We start from the raw sequence: 20,570 nt of genomic DNA, 5'->3' as shown, positions 1-20,570 counted from the left end.
AAATTCCAGGTGTTTCCTTTTCAGTGGTCCGTTTTACCGTTTGAAATCACATTCTGCCTTCACATAAAAAGGCATATATGTCCAATAATAAATTCTATTTGAAATCAACACAAGCATAGCTATTGTTTGAAAATTACAAGGATTTTCTACCATTCAGGTTTCTGAACATAGACTCTGATATCCAGAAGTCTCATCCATAGATTGTGTTCATTTTGAAAATATGTTGCTCCTAAATCACTTCACCCTATTGGATGAATAAAGGATGTTTGTCACATATTCATACCTCACTTGCAAGCTTTATTGTCAAGAAATACAAGACTCTTGGTAATTGTCTTTCAAGCTACTATCCAAATGCTAATTTGGCCTCTGTGTGACTGGGTGATATAATGTCATACTTAATCTTGTCATTCTGGAAAATAACACAGGAGTGAGAAAAGCATAGAAGTAAATCAAGTTATTTAACATTAAGACTTGTTCTTAAGAATATAAGTGTATGTTATTTAAATATTATCAAGCTAAATGACCCTTCTCTTCATTCACCTTTAGCACAGATAATGGTTTCTATTTGTAATAAGCATGCATTTCTTCTTATCACCCCAAATAATCAATTTGGGCAGAGTTTTGTGTTGTCTATCTATCCTTTTTTCAAATTTTTCTGTTTATGAAGTATTTTAGTGATAGAAACCTGATAGTGTTCTTATTTATTCAAACTTGCTATCAGTGTATGTAATAACTATGCAAACATATAACTACCTTGGCCTTAACACATGAGTATTACATGGTCAAAAATTTTACATATAAAAAGTGTCTGTTCAGGCACTGTGACTCATACCTGTAGTCCCAGCTACTAGAGAGGTTGAGGCAGGAGGATCACTTGAGGTCAGGAGTTCAAGGTTGCAATGAGCTATGATCGTGCCACTGCACTTCAGCCTGGGTAACAGAGTGAGACCCTGCTTAAAAATCAACCTATGAGAAAATTTAGAATTTTCTTTATAGTGTCCAAAAACTTTTTTCTATCACCTTAATATGAATTTAACTGTTTGTATAAAAAAGTTTATTTATTGGAAAATAGAACCTTTTAGAGAGAAAATTATATTTCTTATGTTGTCACACAATAACCTTGAATAGATTATATTCAGACTTCAAATTCTATCAGCTCATATTTTGTCTTGGGCTTCATTAAAATTAGATCTCTGGTCACCCTGCTTCCTGTAAATTCATTATACTCTGCAGACTCTTGCTGTGTGACTAGTAATGAGTGACTTTTCACCCGCTGAGTCACATGGCAAGGATTTTGCCATGCTTGCAGAACTCACCAGATCATTATTTCTGTAGACATGATGTTTCACACTGAAAGGTCATGAAATGTTTTAAAGGAGAAATTTATGATTGCTCTTTGATATGTATCATCCACTTAGTTTGAAAGGGTAGGGCTTCAATAATTTTTAATTAAGCCTAGTAGCTGCATCGTAAGCAAGTCATGCTGGAAAGTTATAGCTGTTTATATAGTAAATCATAAGGGCATGAATTCAAAGCATAATATTTTAAAGTTTTATTTTGTTTTTAATTGACACATAATTGTACAAATTTATGGAGCACAGTTTGATGTTTTGATATAATGTATACATTGTGTAATAATCAAATCAGGTAATTAGGATATCTATCACCTCAAACATCATTTCTTTATAGTGAGAGCAATCAGAATCCTCTCTTATAGCTATTTTGAAATATATAATACATTATTACAAAGCATAATTTTAAATGGAAACCATAAAGGAGACTCTGTCAATGTGGGATCTGGTGCTATTTGTCTCTGTTAATAACATTTATAAAAACTGATTAATTATATGAAATATTTAATGATGAATTTATCCTTCAAAGCCTATTTATTGAGTCCCTAATATTTACTGAATACTGAAACACATTTTCTTATTCAAAAATAAGACTTTCATAATTCTGAGCTATTTTAAAAATGAGTTAGCAACTATATCTGCAGGAAGTTTTAAAGTATGTTTCCCTGCCAATTAGATAATCCTTTATAATTCTACACAAAAGTAGGTCTTTCTATCATTCTTCAAGGGTTAGTGCTTTATATGTGTCATAAATCTTAATTTTCAATGGATCAGAAAATTGCTGTTATAACTTTAAAGGAAAATACTACATTAGGAAAATGATACACGGAGTGTTTAAACATGAAATTATATGATTTTCTGGGAAATAACTTACAGGACAAGTCCATGTTCAAAGTGTATCGAGATTTATGAAATACATGCTGCAGCCTATACTTTTGTTTATCTCAGTCAGAACTTCACCTTTAAACATTATACTGAAGATTAGATAACCTCTTGTAATTAATAAGGATAAATTAGGTTGTGCAGCAGTAACAGACAGCCTAGATGTTCAGGAGCTTAAAACAAAAAATGTTTATTTATTTCTTCCTCGTGGGAATTTAGCTACAGTTTGGTTAACTCTCCAGGGCAGTTTGTCCTCCATGAAACAGGTGCATGCATGTCCTCCAATATTGCACCACCTTATGAAGACCTGCTTCCACAATCTTCATGCCAGAAGATACTTAGAGAGTTTATCTGTTGATTAAAAAGCATCAGCAATTAAATTCTGCCATCTAGTAGTTATTTATGTCATTTCTCACACTTCAGTGTTTAAGTAAGTCATATAACTACACCTAACTTCAAGGAGAATGGCGGGGAATATAATCCTACTGTGTGCTACAAAGAGAAGAGTACTGGCTAGTGGTCTTGCCCCTGATTTACTTGGTCTTTTTATTGTGTATCTGTGTGTATATATGTGTCCATATCTATATTTATACCCATAGATATATGATAAAGGACTGTTCCATATTCTCCCAATTCAGTAGCTAAAACAGGCCTCTCCACTGTGAAGATTTTATGTCTTTACTATTTCTTTGTTCCTCTTAAATGAATGATAGAATAATAAAAGGCCCTCTTCTTCCTACTGTATTTCTTTCTTTTCCTTTTTCTTTTCCGTTTCCTTTCCTTCCTTTCCCTTCCATTTTAAGCTCTTTCTTTCCCTGCCAAAATAATTCTATCCAAAAGCCAAGCAGTTGGGCATCTGTGCCAGCAGGTCAGGGGTCCACAGTGGTCCAGAGGGGGTTGTCAGAGCCCAGCCTTGGGGAGAAGAGCACCCAAAGTGGGTGGAGAGATGGCCTGGCAGGGAGTTTCAGAGTCACTGAGTAGGGTAAAGAGCAGGGGGCACATGGGTTGTGTGACAGGGTAGAAGTAGTAACCCAACAAAAGTTGTCAAAGCATAAGCAGAATTGAGGGGGAGTCCCAGCATTGAGGCTGCCAGCCCAGTGTTGGGTGTTAGAGCCAGGTAGGCTTCTGTAATGTTACTGGCCTGATGCAGATGTCAGATTATGGGCAGAGTGGTGATGAAGATAATCCTGTGAGTGCAGCAGTGGAGATGGCAGTGGGAGATGGGGGATGAGGGTGGGCATTAACCAAATAAATACATGTATTTACAATAATAGGAGTCAGGTTTTTTATTGCTGGAGAAGGAAATTATAAGTATGTTAAGAAAGAAAATTGGATTAAACCCTATGGCATAGTATTGGAATTGGAAATTATCAATATAAATTCATGGTGTTTAATTTATAAAGATAGAGATAGAGATAAATGTAAGTGTGTGAATATATATTAATATATATAGATGTATACATATTATATACATATATACATTTATTAACCTTACTCACTGTAACCCTACTCACTCGTTTATTAACCCTACTCCCTTAAAGCAGCAAGACCCCAAATGCAGTTAAGTACAAGCAGCACTAAGATCTTGGTTCTTAATACCATTCTCCAAAAAAATGACACAGGGCTCCTTGGAGAAATGGCTGTCATTCCAGGGATAGGATAGGAAGAGTACAAGATGTGCCTGGAGGATCTTGTGCCAGAAAGTAAAGAGGAGAACATGTCAAAAGGCTACAGAACACAGCTTGAAGTTTCTCCCACTGGCTGCATATGCAAACTATTTGAATGACAAAATAATGATACTAACAGATCATAACCCATTAAATAAAATAGGAAACCATGGATCCATACTTGATATAAAGAAACAAATAAATTGGATATCTTATGAAGAGAATTATATTTACATAGCCTCAAGTATTTCCCTGATGGGGAAATCTGACAGACACAGTGTTAATCTAGTGACCAAAATTAGCTTTATCAATAGTGAATAAAATCAAAATCTTGTGTCCCTGATGTGATACAGTAAGAACATGGCATCACTTCCTAATGGCCCAGGAAAAAAATTATTATACTTAATTTTACTGAAATTTTGATATTGGTTCAAAATTAAACATAAAAAAAAATAATAAAATAAAAACAATTTGTACATAATTACTTTCCATGCAATCTTGGATAACATATAACATTATCTTGAATAACATATAACATTATAGCAATACACATTATTAAAGGCTTATTGAAATGTCATTTGGAAACAAAATCACAAGTGATGGCAAACTAGAGATAGTTGATATACTGGAGAAGGTAAAAGTAATCTTTTTCACTTAAAATTGTGTATGTGTGTGTATTTTACTTCCTAAGGCTTGACTTCTGGTAAATAAAATTGGTAATTCACTTTTTAACATTGTATGATACCTTGAGGGAAGAATCTTCCCTGTATTGTATAAAGTGTAGGATTTGCTCCAAAAGCTACTATAATTTTATGAAGTTCTAAAAGGAAGCACTCTTTTAATACTTAAGTTTGGCATGTTTTTCATATAAATAGTGTAGTAGAATGAATTTGAACAAAAATTTGAAAATTGATATTAGATTTTTAGCCTTCTCAATTTTTTGAGCCTGTGTTGTAAATCCTCAGCAAACTCCATTTAAAAAGACAAAAATGATTTTCAAAAAGTTTTCCACTGAGTATAACAACTTCTGTTAATTCTCATTGTGTAGTTAATTATCCTTACGGAGCAAAAAAGGAAAGACTATTTATTTTTGCAAAGTTCAAAATGACCTGATAGAACTTCATTGCCAAATATTAATGTGCCTTTACACCTGCCTTATGCATGCAGAGAATAGATACAGATTGAAATAGAATTATGCCATTTTTTTCTCAAATAATTAGTAGTCTTCAAAAAGTCATATTATACAATGCAAAACATTGAGGGGAAAAAATACTTTAATTTCAACTTATTCAGTTTTTACAGCTCAATGTTTTTACTCCTAAGTGCCAGGGAGCACTTATATTTCCTAGAGGAATTTCAAGAACTCAGGATTCATTCTATGTATATATACACACAACCCTGGTTTCTAAGTATTATAAATAGTGTCACTTCCCCATCCTCCCACTGTTGACCTTGGAAAGGAAGTTCTGCTTCATTTGGTTCCTTCATGACCGGCACACAGGATTTATGCAGGCTCTACGGTGGGAAGTCTTCTCCCTCTTTCTGCAAGAAAAAACAGGGGTTGGGGATGGAGGTGTGCTGCAGTAGAATCTCCTGAGGTGCCGTTGCTAATGCTGTTCCAATTCAATTCCGTCAAAGTATGCCCTTGCCAATGTGCTTTTCACCCAGCAGTGGTCTGCTATCAAAGGACTGCAACAGGAGGCAAAGTTAGAAGCACCTTAAAACTGTAATTCACAGTACCATGATAGTAGGACTCTTCATAATAATAACCTCTTCAGAACATGAGCCCAGTCCACTTCCTTATTCTTATTGCCAGTTATTTTCCTTTGTGAACTCTACACTCCAATTGATTGCATCAATATTGCTAATTCCTAGGGTCACACCTGCCTGCGTGACTTTGCTTTTATTTATTTTTTTCTTCTACTTAGATGAAATTCTTCCTTCCTTCCTTCGTTCCCTTCCCAGAATTGTGCATGTCAAAATCCTACTCCTTCAAAACTCATCTCAATGCCTCCTTCTGTCTGAGGCATTTTTCAGTCCCTAAAAAGTAAGAGAATCTTACTCCTTTGACTCCCAATTATACTAAATTCCTTTCTTAACATAACTGTTACATTCTATCTAGAGTTATACTCATTTGTATGCTTGTCTTATTCATCTACTCTTTTCCCCACTGGATTTTAAGATCCTTGAGCATAGCAGGAACTATTTCTAACCCTCTAGGTATCCCTTGAAGTATCACACATAAACATTGCAAATCCCACTCAACATACATGTACTCAATTATTGCTTTGAACATGGTTCTCTTTTTATTTCAATAGATTTAGGGGATACAGGTGGTTTTTTGAGACATGGATGAATTGTACAGTGGTGAAGTCAAGGCTTTTCCATTGTACGGATAGGTAATTTTTAATTCCTCATGCCCCACTCACCGGCCCCCCTCCTGGGTCTCCAAAGTCCATTATGCCATTCTGTATGACCACATATATCCATTGTTTAGCTTGAACTTATAAATGAGTACATGCAGTATTGTATATCTATTCTTGGGGTAGATACTTCACTTAGGGTTATGGCTTTCAGTTCCACCTGAGTCACTGCAAAAGACACTATTTTGTTCTTTTTTATGGCTGAATAGTACTATATTTAATATATACCACATTTTCCTTATCCATTTATCAGTGGTTGGGCACTTAGGTTGATTCCATATCTTTGCAATTGTGAATTGTGCTGCAATAAACATACTAGTGCAGGTGTCTTTTTGATATTTTAATTTCTTTTCCTTTGGGTAGATACCCAGTAGTGGGGTTGCTAGATTGAATGGTAGGTCTACTTTTATTTCTTTGAGGAATCTCCATCATGTTTTCCACAGAGATTGTACTAATTTACATTCCCACTGATGATATATAAGCATTCCCTTTTCACTGCATCCATGCCAACATCTATTGTTTTTTTAACTTTTTATTAATGGCCATTCTGACAGGGGTAAGGTGATATCTCACTGTGGTTTTAATTTGCGTTTCCTTGATTATTAGTGATGTTGAACATTTTTCCATATGTTTTTTGGCCATTTGTTTATCTTCTTTTGAAAAAATGTTCGTGTTTTTACCCACTTTTTAATGGGGGTACTTTGAGTTTTTCTTGCTGATTTGTTTGAGTTCCTTATAGATTCTGGATATCAGTCCTTTGTCAGATATACAGTTTGCAAATATCTTCTCTCATTCTATTTACTCTGTTGGTTCTTTCTTTTGCTGTTCAGAAACCTTATCGTTTGTTTGTTTAAGTCCCATTTATTTATTTTTGTTTTTGTTGTATTTGCTTTTGGAGTCTTAGTCATAAATTATTTGCCTAGGCCAATGTCCAGAAGAGTTTTTCCTACTTTTTCTTCTAGACTTTTTATGGTGTCAAGTCTTAAATTTAAGTCTTTAATCCATTTTGAGTTAATTTTTGTGTATGGTGAGAAATACAGATCCAGTTTCATTCTTCTACATGTGGCTTTCCAATCTTCCTAGCATCATTTATTGAATATGGGGTCCTTTCCCATATATGTTTTTGTCCTTTATCAAAGATCAGTTGATTGTAGATGTATGGTTTTATTTCTGGGTTCTCTACTCTGTTCCGTTGATCTATGTGACTACTTTTGTACTAGAACCATGCTGTTTTGGTTACTATAGCCTTGTTGTATAATTTAAAGTTGGGTAATGTGATGCCTCCAGATTTGTTCTCTTTGCTTAGGACTGCTTTGGCTATTCAGGCTCTTATACCATATGTAATTTAGGATCTTCTTTCTAATTATGTGAAAACTGCCATTGATATTTTGATGGAAATTGCATTGAATTTGTAAATCCGTTTGGGCAGTATGGGCATTTTAACAATATTGATCCTTCCAATCCATGAGCATTGGATGATTTCCCATTTGTGTCATCAACTATTTCTTTCATCAATGTTTTATAGTTCTCCTTGCAGAGATCTTTCAAATCCTTGGTTAGGTATATTCCTAGGTTTTTGTTTGTTTGTTTGTTTGTTTTTGCCCCTATTGTAAATGATATTGCATTCTTGATTTGATTTTCAGTTTGGCTGTAATTAGTGTATAGAAATGCTACTGATTTGTGTACATTAATTTTGCAACCTGTTACTTTACTGAATTTATTTATCAATTCTAGGAGTCTTTGGAGGAGTCTTTAGACTTTTCTCGAAATAAGATCATGTCATCGACAAATAGGGATAGTTCCATCCGAGACTACTACAAACACCTCTATGCATACAAACTAGAAAATCTAGAGGAAATGGATAAATTTTTGGAAGCACACAACCTCCCATGCTTGAATTAGGAAGAAACAGAAATCCTGAACAGACCCATATTGAGTAGCAAGATTGAATTGGTCATAAAAAACCTCCCAGCAAAAAAAAAAAAAAAAAAAAGCTCAGGACCAGATGGATTCACAGGCAAATTTTACCAAACCTACAAAGAAGAACTAGTACCTATCTTACTGAAATTGTTCCATAACATGGAGAAGGAGGCAATCCTCCCTAACTCATTCTATGAAGCCAGTATCATGCTGATACTAAAGCCAGGAAAGGACACAACTAAAAAAGAATACTACAGACCAGTATCCCTCATGAACGTAAATGCAAATCCTCAACCAAATGCTAGCAAATCTAATCCAATAGCCCATCAAAAAAAAAAAAAAATTCACCAGAAGCAAGCAGGGTTCATCCCAAGGATGCAAGGATGGTTCAACATATACAAATCAATAAATGTGATTTACCATATAAACAGAATTAAAATCAAAACCCATATGACCTCAATAGATGCAGAAAAAGGATTAAATAAAATCCGGCACCCTTCATGATAAAAACCCTTAACAAACTAGCCATATAAGGAGCATACCTAAAAATAATAAAATGACAAAACCACAGCCAACATCATACTGAATGGAGAAAAGTTGAAAGCATTCCCCTTGAAAACTGGAACAAGACAAGGATGCCCACTGTCACCATTTCTATTCAACGTAGTACTGGAAGTCCTAGCCACAGTAATCAGGCAAGAGAAAGAAATAAAGTCCATCCAAATCAGAAAAGAAGAATTTCTTTCTTTTTATAAAACTAATCTTCTAAACTGTAAAGGCATCAATGTCAGAACCAGAAACACCATAGCTCTGTTCAAATGCATGCTAACAGAGCTTTTGTGAACTTTACGTAGGGAGGAAAAGTCACTTTTTCATTTCTAACAGAGAAGTTTCACATAATAGTTGGTATTTTTATGTGAGCATAGAAGTTTATTTATGTAGCAGAAATTTCATTATCTTATAAAGTCTTTCCCTTTGATGGAATGATAAAAAAATCTAAAATGATAGTAATATGAAATATATATTTTTATATGTAAGAAGATTTTTAAAAATGCTTATTATTAATTTTGTCATAGGTCACAGTTTATAATTTCCCAAGTACTATGGAAAGATTCCCAGATGTCTGGAATGAGAACTTTCCATAAATAATAGATAAATTCAATATTATACTTGTCAATTTTTCTACCTTAAAATTATCCCTGAACAATATGATGATGCTGCAGTGACTGATTACTCCAAATGATGCTTTCAAAACTGTCACCTCATTGTTATAGTTAAGACCACATCAGGGCTTATCTGTGTAAGTTTACTAACAGCAGACCAAAAGTGCTGATACAGCTTTAATATGGATTGGGGCAAAAAAATAAATAGCCTTTATGTCTGTAAACTTAACAGCTATCTTGCAGTTCCTGGACACATTATGCTGATGTTGTAGAAGTTTTTTTTTTTTTTTTTTTTTTTCTGATTTTATTCCAAAGCCAACCAGTCAATTCCATGTCAAAGACAATTTAGAGTTTTAAAATCACAGTTTAAACAGCATACTTACTCTCACAGAGAAAATGGGATAAACACATTTTGATAGATCAGTAATTTTACTATTAAATATAAAGAATTGTTAAAATAATCATATATATATATATATATATATATGTATGTGTATATATGGTGTCTATAATTAGCCTGTGTTTGTCTGAAAGTTAAGATTAGATAAATCTAGTGCCTCGGGGAATGGATAATAGGAGTGCTCATTTACTTCTCCCAATCCAATTAGTGTGTTTTAGGATTCATTTCTATTCAAATCCTAAACTTCTTTGCAGGGGCTGCCAGGGTCACGGAGCTGTGTGAGGGAGGATAGGATATGAACAGTGACAGATGTTTTCACCTTCCTGAAGCAGGAAACATTAATGAAATGCTGTTTAACGCAGGTTATTCTGATGTTGAGCCCATGTTCGACACTAATAAATGATTTTAAATTGCAGTTAAGTTCTCACGTAAACTGCTACTGATTTATTTGCTGAATAGAGGTTGTCCTTAATCATAGGGAAGTGATACCTGAAGATCAGCTTAGAGTGTGGCCACTAGCTTTGTTTGTGACTTTTGCCCAAATCTCAAACTTCTTGAGCCATCTTCCATGTTAGGCTCACTAATGACTTAATCACCTTTCCTTTCATTTTTAACTTTTTGAGGCTTGTTTTCCTAATATCTAAAACCCATTTCTTACTATGTTCAACATTTTCTCCATTTACTGTATCACAAATATTGGTGATGAACACTGAGAGTTCCCACCGTTTCATATCAACAATGAATTCTTTTCTGTTCTAAGATGAAATCCAGATGCTGCATAAGTTTTAGTAGGTCAAATTGTCAATAAAGTGAGCAAAAAATTTCTCCAATGCCCTGTTTTTAACAATATAAGACATTTTATTTTCGTAATTGGCACCAGAAATAGCACAGTGGTAAGAAAGCAGGCTCTATAAATTCCTCATTGTTACTGTGGTCACATTATTTAAGCTGTGTGGGCTCATGCACTTTAATAATCTTTAACTCACAGGACAGTTATGAACACAAAATGAGGTCCCACATACAAAATATTTATAATGTGGCTAGCACATAAAAAAGAGTTCCAGAATGATAACTCCCACACCATATTCTATTGAATAAAAGATACTTCGATTTTACACTTTAACATCTCTGGAATTATTGCATCTTACATTGGGTGTATTTTAAAGTTGCTATGGCCAAGCAACAATTACAACATGGTTGTCATTGCTTGTACATGTGAACTTTGTGGTTATTCTTGGTGGAAATATCAATCCCATGCTGCTTCTGCTAAAACAAACAAAAACAGCTACGGACCAATTAAAGAAGGAAAGTAAATCCTAACTGCTTGCTTAAAACTTTTATTGACACCTTCTGGGGCAATTAAGAATGCCACAGCATCAAAATTTAAGGTGAATATCGGTGTCTTGGAAGAAAATTCTGGAGACAAAGGGGGAGAACTCTTTAAGAAATCTTACATCACCAACACTTTTGATATCACAGAAGATGACACTGTATAGGAGAACAGACTTCAATGAGTAAATTTAAAAGTGACTTGAAAGATTTGGACTCCATGTAAAGAAGTTTTAGGATTACTTTTCCTTTTAATGCCAAAGAGTGATATAAAAAACTATGTAATTAAGTCATACAAAGCTATTTCAATAAGCATACAAAAAAAATTAGAGTTGAACAGAAAGGACTGTATTATAGTTTAATTTGTAGCTTTCTTTTTCTTTGGGACACATTAAATGATGTTACACTTCACAGCCAATACATCTTATATTTGAAGAAATATGAAAATATCATTACTCGATGGTTTTTCCAGTGGTGGTCTGGAAGATCATAAAGTATCATTCGATGTTAATAACCCTGTTTCTAATCACCCTAAAACATAATACATTAAAATAAACAGCATTTCAAAACCTGCAATTAAGACTTTTAGTTTGGGGAGTAACATCTGAAAACACACTTGCTTTTCTCCATCCACAGAATCTCAGTATCCATGTTTCTCCTGGTCAACAATCACATGAGCTTTAGTTGTACCTTATTTTCAATTTCTCTGGAGAACAATGGTCTCTTTCTTTAAGGTCTTCCATTGTCCCCTAATGCAAATATTATATATATCACATAGTTTATACTCTAAGCCACACCATGCCAAATGAGGTAAGATTAACATATAATTTGCTTTCCTAACAGTGTGCTGGTCACAGGCTATATGCTAAATCAGTGGCAGGTATTATAATTGTTGTTAGCCGTGTTAATTCCAAGGAACAGAGAATGGTAAGGTTCTGTTGGTACCGTATCTAATCTGCTATCATTGTCCATTTTTATAGGTGGAGTTCGCTGTCCAAATAGCAGTGCTTTGCAAGAGGTGCGCAGCTGTAATGAGCATCCTTGTACTGTGTACCACTGGCAAACTGGTCCCTGGGGCCAGTGTATCGAGGACACCTCAGTATCGTCCTTCAACACAACTACAACTTGGAATGGGGAGGCCTCCTGCTCCATCGGCATGCAGACAAGAAAAGTCATCTGTGTGCGAGTCAATGTGGGCCAAGTGGGACCCAAAAAGTAAGGGCTTTCGAATGACAACAGTAAATCCTGTGGTCAACCATGCAGAGGATTGGCTCAGGCTTCAGTTGCTTCATGAAATGGAGCATTTGGATGCTTGTCAGACCTGTCCTCAAGAGTAAGATTTGTTTGTTTTGAGTGTCAGCTGCTGATAAAGCTATAACAGCTTTAGAGTCCTGTACCTGGGATCCATAAATTCTGTAGAAATCTTTCTATCTGGTACCCACTTTCTGTTTTATAGTATAGTGCTTTCTGCTTTTATTAAGCTAGTGAGGCAATGAAAGAAGTGCTTGCTCTAGGCTGGCTGATCAATAATGACAGTATACCAAGTCCTAGCATTGTAGGTCACCCATGACCTCCTATATACCCATAGGCTACAGAGGCTGCCAATCTAGTTTAATTGGGTAGTAGCCTTCTATGATCTGCCTTTCATTTCTCCTAGAAAATACTATATCAAAAAATACCGAGGCCAAACATTATATCTTTCCATGGTTAAATGAATAAGCCATTTACTTCCAAGAGAGAGCCTTGGGACAGGGTAATGTTATGATAAGTAGAAAAACTATCAGTTTCTTATGGTGGGAATGAGTACTGTCATAACAAGGCAAACACAATTTGCTACAGGGGAGGACAAAGAACCCAAGAGTTGGTGTATTATATGTGCCTTGGGAGAAATAGAAGCAAAACAAGTAATGACATATCTAGGCTAATCAATTACTAGAGAAAACTAATAAGTCAACTCTAAAGAAAGTTTCTTAGAGGGAGAAAAAACTCTTTATCTTTTGAAATTTTAAACAGAATAATTTTCTTAAAAAAATTCAAATCATCTTAGCCATGTGAAACAAGAAAACTAAAAACAGTCAATTTTGCATGCGTGTAAAAGTGGCCTTCTATTATCTAAATACTCAGCCAAGTGGTTAAATATTGTGTGTGATCTTAAACCTGCTACCTTACTAATTTTGGCTTCCATTTTCAGTCTGTTGAAAGGATTTAATGAAAAAAATAACATTAATCTAAACACTCAATAAGTGTTAGAAACTATTGTTTTCTCTTAAGAATTTGAGGTACCTTTTAGTGTTCCTGAGTAATGAAAATAATGTACATGACATACGGAAAACTCCAGGGGGGATAAATAAGAATCCCATTATGAGTTATTTTTACCTGGCCAGGGTTCCAGACATTAGGGATATTCTCCCCCATATTTTATTTGTTTATATCTTCTGAAATTAGGAAATGTATTGAAGAATATATGCCAAAAGAGATATGAAAAAATTGAGAAGCTATTTCACGTGCTTAATAGGTAGCCCCAAACCAATATTTTAATAGAATTATACCAAGGTTTTTATGAATTTAACTCAGGAAAATAATGTACAGTGTGTTAAAATTCAATGGTGGTAGCAGCAGGAACAGAAGTCCCAAGTCCTGGAGGATTCTGAGTCTTGCTAGAGCAAGAACAGAGGTATAAATAAATATTCACCACAGAGGTGCATGAAGAGTGTTACTGTGCTGGGCTTCTATAAGTAAACTCACTCTGTTCCTGTTCTACAGTTAATCACCTTTCAAATGTTACTGTTGACATTTCCCTAACACAAACTGCAAAATATTTTTGCTGAGTACTGGATGTATGTATGTACAAACCTATGTACGAAAGAGCCTGCTGGATTAATATCACTAAATCATTCAACCGGAAGGGTATCCTGAAGCCCCATGTCAGATCACCACAATAATCCATTGAAAATTTGCTCTGTGCTTGCAGCTTTTATTCAATGACCTGGATACATCTATAGATTTGTTAAATCAAATGGATTTACTTAGCCCTTAAAATTCTGGAAAACGAAGCAAATACTGTGAATTCAAGAGAAAATGTTATTGCCCTTCTTACTTAATGCTAGGTTAAATTCAATGAATACTTTCTAGTACTAGGCATTTGAAACAAAAATGCAAATAGAAAACTTGTTTTAAACTTCTCTTAATAAAACAGATTCCTGTGCAATGGTAAAATCAATGTTATTGATCTTATCTATTCTCCCAGTAACAAACTTCAACTCCTATCACATCTGTTTAATTTGACCTTGAATAAGATTTGGGGGAAAATCAATTCTTTGATTTAAACCACAAACACTAAATACAAACAACACAAAGGAGAAAAGCAGCATGTTGACTGAGCCAATTGCCTTGCCAAAGGAAGTCTGAATTCATTTTATTGGATGTAATCTAGGCTGTGTAATTTATCTTTGTGTGTTCATTTAACGACTTTGTTGTTAGTAATTTTGTTCTCCACAGTTAGCTAAGTATCTTGCTGTGGCTATTTCTAAACTAAAACAGAATATTTGGAGGTTGTCAATGATAACATTGTAAATTCCATTGATTTATTCAGGGCTAATATTTGAAGAGCATGCAGTTAAAGTTGTTAAAGTTGTAAAACTGCCTCAATGAAAAGGAATGCTGTCAATAATAATTACTGACCAATAATTCCATAGCTCCAAAAGAATTAACTGGATTATGTGTGGGGTTTTGCCGTATAATGGCTCATGGTTAAGAATGCAGAATAAATTGTACTTCTAGTGATTTACAATCTAAATTATAACAATACATTTACTTCTGTGATTCACAGCTAAATTTCTTTGTTGTTCATGACTTTGAATAGTCATAGCAATTAGGAAATCCCTCAAGGTAAACCAGGGAGTTTATTTAGTTTTGAAATATTGAATCCTATATACTTTTCAAATTTACTTCCAAACAAACCGTTATGTTTTAAATTGGGAGAGGAGAGCATGTATCTATATAATTGAATAGAGCATAATATTTATATATGAGAAATGATATGTAGAGAACTATAATAATACAAGATATATCAAAAATGAAGTGTCAGCAACATGCTATAAAGAAATTATAGGAAAATAGATTAATGATGTTGATTTTTTTTTCACTCATAGTTCAAGTCTGAAAACATAATTAACTTACTTGATAAAAGACAATTTATCTTGAACTACATAAAATTTGGCTTTTCCTATATGGAGTATTTTTAAATTCTATTTCCCACTGATTTGCCAATTTATTCCAGCAAGAGTTGTACTGGTTGTTTGAATTATTTCTTCAATGCTTGTTAATTTACTTGGCAGGGATTTATATGACCTCAAAAGATAGTTGCTTAGAAATCAGAATAGTTACTTTGAATTATACGAATTATGTTATTATTATTTTATTCTTCTAATATACATATTTTTCTAGTGTTAATGCTCATGACCAACATTTGACCACTTGCAACAGTAGTATTAGACCATGAAAATGCACAGAAAAATTGGGAAATTTAAAAATCATCTAATATATATATTTTGAACAAGATAGTATATTTAAAACCTATACATCAGCTTCCTGTTATCTCTTAGGAAGTGAAAACATTATATAAAGTAAGACATTCCGGTGTTTTGTCCTTCTTATCTTTCACTTGTCTTCCCAATAATAATATATTTTTGCTATCTTTTTTAAGCAATAATTTAGTTAATGTTACTATAATTTATGTCAAGCAACAGTATTTTGTTTTTCTTTAAGTTGCTGAGTGACTATTTTTATTTATATTCACTCTTTTTGTTCCAAAAAAGATATTTTACAAAGCTTACAAAGCTTACAAAAATATAAAAAATATTTTAAGTCCCATAATTTAAAACTAGGGATAAAATGGAAGAAAAAATAAGAATAGATATATTAAGTGAAGCCAGGAATGAAGCAAAATCTGCTTATCATAATAATTTATATACTTCTAGTAATACTTATATACTTATTATTTATTATTAAATATACAGCTATTAATACAACATTGGTTTTGAGCATGTACTGTGTAAAGAATATACTCCATTATAATTTATTTTATGCTATACATATTTTATAAAAATAAAGAGTGCAGAATAACCTGGAAACTTATAGTAGGCAAAAAGCCTACTTAGTTATATAAAGATATAGAATTGGATCCTTAAATGAATATTTATTAATGGAGATATTATTAGAGGATGATAAGGTATAATTGTCATATATTATTCTAGATAGCATAATTGCTATTAGGAAATCTACACATCCTGCCTTGGGAAGCTCTATTGAGGTCCAGCTTGAAAGAATTCATTTAGTTGTGTGGTTGTTGTCAAAAGTAAAAAGGCTGCTGGAAGTTAAATAATACAGATTGGTTTCTACTTTTGCAATTTTAGCAATGAAAATCTTAAAGAAATTAAATTATCTGGTTTTCTGGCTTACTAGAGAAGCTGATCATTTCCTTTTGCTTTTTCTAGGTGTCCTGAAAGCCTTCGGCCTGAAACAGTGAGGCCTTGCCTGCTTCCCTGTAAGAAGGACTGTATTGTGACCCCATATAGTGACTGGACATCGTGCCCCTCCTCGTGTAAGGAAGGTATGGTCTGCAGAGTTCTGGAGGCTATTCACCTAGAAATCCCACTCAATGGGGCTTTCGAGATTTTCTGGCTGAGTGATGTTTGTGAGTCTTGCACGGGGCTGGGTGATCCTGGTTTGGCATGCATGCCATAAAATTTTGTTTCCCTCTAAAAAATAACATAGCTTTAGAATATCAAACAAATTAGTTTTATACAAAAGACTGACTTGAAATTTTATGACACAGATTAAAGTGATAGGATTCTAGACTTCATTATATTAATAATGTTTACTTTTGCATTAATTCTAAAAGGAAGTGTTGTAAAGACAGCTTGAGAGTCAAAGAGATGCAGAAAGAAGACTTTTCAGAGCTTTCCTTATCTCTATAAAAGTAGAAACTTCGGAGAATGAGGCTGCCATAGAAGCCCTCTCTAGGGGATTTTTATGATCATGGAAAAAAAAAAAAAAAAACCCAGAACAAGACCTCTCACACCTGCATAAACAAACATCATCACAAATTTTCTCTCTCATTTGTTCCCCTAGAAACCCATTTGTAGAAGCGTTTTCTTCCCTCCCCCTCCTGTTAAGTTATATATATAATCTCCATCTTCAGCTGTTTGGAGAGCTACTTCTTTTATGCTTCCATATGTATATGAATAAACTTTGGGGGTTTTTTCCTAAAAAAAAAAGAAGAAGAATAAACAGTACTCTTATCAATATATGTGGCTTTCAGCCTATTTGATGGCAAGAAATAGTATAGGATCATATGCAGCTCCAAAGACAGGAATAAAAGAAAGAGAGCAATGACCAAATTGTTTCCCTGTCAATATGTAATGTGCCATGAGGCATTTACAAGATAAGTATTTGTTCTCAGTTTAGTTTAGTTTTGTTTTTATTACTTACAGAGATACCTTAGTATCAAACCAGATACTTAGATAATTCTTCCTCTACCCTCTAGGACAGAGTCTTTCCTCATTGCTGCTGACAAAGGTATCAACATTCTCCAGGTGGCTTTCGCAGTAAACTGAGCACATTTTCTCTGCCACAAATGCCACTGTCTCCTATTTCTTATTTTACTCTCCTAACAAACAGAGATAATTTTTCTTGAATTCCCTTTGTGCTTTTATTTTATATATGCTCTTGACTCTCACTAGAGAGATTCAGTTAAGAATTAGCTCTTGGTTTAACAATTATTTTAAATTGACCAAATTTATTTAAATCATTTAGATATTATAAATTTAACAATGATTTTTTTTTTACAATGTGATTATCATTTTATATATTTGAAACATGATTTCCTTTTTATGCTTTTTCTATGGAGTACTCTTGATATAGCACATAAAAATGATCAATAATAGAAATTTTTATTTTAAAAATCTTTTAAGACATTTAAATTACTTTTGAGGAAAAAACAGAGTTATAAGAATTAACTTGTTAAAAAATCTTAATGGCATAACCTTACTATACGTTGGCGTTGTCTGGCATTTTTATCCTGATTTTCTTCCTTTATTCTTTTATTTTCTTAAAAGCTAAACAGCATACGATATACCTTGGTTTTACCACAGTTGGCAATAGAATTGTACTTTCTTATAGGTTAATATTTCTGTGGTAATTGTTGGTTATTCATTACTTCAGTTAAAAAGTTTATTACATGGAATTAATACTCTTGCAAATTTTATTCTTGATGTTCTTATACCTGATCTTTTGTGTTAGTATACGATAAGGTCATTTACTAATAATTTCAAAATACATACAGTTACATTTATAACCAAATTGTTAATGATTTAACATAAATCTTAAGTGCATTTTTTGAAAGTGGGAAGTCTGCCTTTCCTTACGTTGGATATTTCCTTGTACTGTGTAAAGTACTTTAAAATAAAAGTTGACTTGGTCTAAAGTACCTCAAAGAAATAAAGTTAAAAAAGGACAGAAAAGATTTCATTAAATTAATCCTAGAATAGTTACTCATAAAAATGAGGAATCAGAATTGTTCTCATTTCTTTAGACATTTATTTGAAAATAATTTGGGATATTGGAATGTATCCAAGAACTAAGAACCATCTTAATAGCCTATGAATTTTCCTCTGGAAATTCTTGAAAATGCATTTGTGACTGTGTTCTGTATTATATGGGTCTGGAAATGAAATTAAAAAATAGAGGTTTCTTACTCATAAAAATACCATACTTGAAAATCAAATAACGTGATTTTTAAGTTTGTGATTTTTATAGTACTAAGAAAATTATTTACTCTTTTCTGTTTGATCATTTATAAAATAAAGAAATTATGTGAAGAATATTATACACTTTTAAAAACTTTTTAGCAGAGAGATGAGGGAATAAATAGATTGAGAATGCTACACATGTGTTAACTCAATTAATACTCATATGTGCATATATGCATAAATACTGAATGAATTATTTATTGATTCCTGTATATAACTAGCATACCGACAGGCTTGTAGAGAAAACACAGTCCCTGAACTCAAGGAAGCTTTTTTTTTCTCACTATTTTTCTTTTATTTTTCTATATTTCTCAAAATATGGAAAACAATTATGAGCACAGAGTGGTCAAATACTTTATAGTAGTATAATTTGTTTACACAAGGAACAAAAGACATTCAACAAAAAATTAAATTTACATTACTTGCTTTGATCTCATTTAAAATATATTAATAGAACTTGGGCTGGGTGTGGTGGCTCACTCCTGTAATCCTAGCACTCTGGGAAGCCAAGGTGGGAGGATCACTTGAGTTCAGGTGTTTGAGACCAGCCTGAGCAAGAGTGAGACCTTGTTTCTACTAAAAATAGAAAAAATTAGCTTGGTGTGGTGGTGTACCTCTGTAGTCCCAGCTACTTAGGAGGCTGAGGCAGGAGGATTGCTTGAGCCCAGGAGTTTGAGGTTGGCATGAGCTGTGATGGTGCCATGGCACTCTACCCAGGGTGACAGAGAGACACTGTGTCTCAATAAATTAATTAATTAATTAATTAAATAAAAGAGCTCCTCTACTTTGACCTGATAATGTAAGACTTTGATTCAATAACAAGCTTTAATGTTACAACAGAAAGATCTCTAGGAAAGGGAAGGGAAAAATCATTGTAAGAGCAAATATATTAGTGAAAATCTTATTTAAAAGGAGGTAAAAGAGATCTTTTTGAAAGATGGACCTCATAAAAGAACTCCCAGTGAGGATCATATGCAACAGGAAAGGCTTAGATGACCATGGGAAAATCATAAATTTGGAAGAGGCCAGCCCACTGGAGGTCATGGTGCATGTAGGAAAGTGGAAATGTAAAGTTGAAAAGGAGAATAGATGCAAGTTATAGAACAGCAAATTGGACTTACTTTGATAAATAGCAGGACATACTTTTAGTTTTTGGATATAGAAATGAGTAATGAGTTTCATGATATAATGGATTGAGTGGACTCTGAATCAGTAGATATGGTCTGGACACTGGCCTTGGCCACTTAGCCAATTGACCTTAAGCAATTGCCTAAGTTCTCTCAGCCTTGCTTGTAACATCTACGAGTCGTTCCATGGTTCAAATGAGATAGTATATGGTAAAGTGCTCTATGCTTTGTGAACCATTATCTAATTGATACAACCTTTGTTGTCTAGTCCATTGTGATTATAAGCTCCTATAGGAAAGGCACAGCACCCTGCATATGTTCCGTATTTGGTAAATGTTTTAGTTTGGCATATTGAAAGCAGTACTTCTGAGTTTAATTACATATCAATGTGGCAAAAGCATTTAGATCATGATAAAAGAAAATTTACTAATATCACATCCTAACTGATTATTATTTATTGGGGATTTGCTGATCAAGTTACTAATTATTTTCAAAT

At 33.6% G+C, this 20,570-nt stretch overlaps 1 protein-coding gene across 1 annotated transcript in view; it reads left to right on the top strand.

Annotated features, from left to right (window-relative positions):
• THSD7A (thrombospondin type 1 domain containing 7A) overlaps positions 1-20,570 on the top strand; it is a 226,359-nt gene that overhangs the window by 130,651 nt on the left and 75,138 nt on the right. The window contains 2 exon segments of the mRNA XM_045564151.1: positions 12,117-12,351; positions 16,632-16,747. Of these exon segments, the coding sequence (XP_045420107.1) occupies positions 12,117-12,351; positions 16,632-16,747 (351 nt within the window).

Source organism: Lemur catta, chromosome 11 (assembly GCF_020740605.2).
Source record: "Lemur catta isolate mLemCat1 chromosome 11, mLemCat1.pri, whole genome shotgun sequence".
In the NCBI taxonomy this organism is placed as follows: domain Eukaryota; kingdom Metazoa; phylum Chordata; class Mammalia; order Primates; family Lemuridae; genus Lemur; species Lemur catta.
Note: the sequence above shows the minus strand (reverse complement) of the source record. Positions and strands in the feature narration are given on the sequence as shown.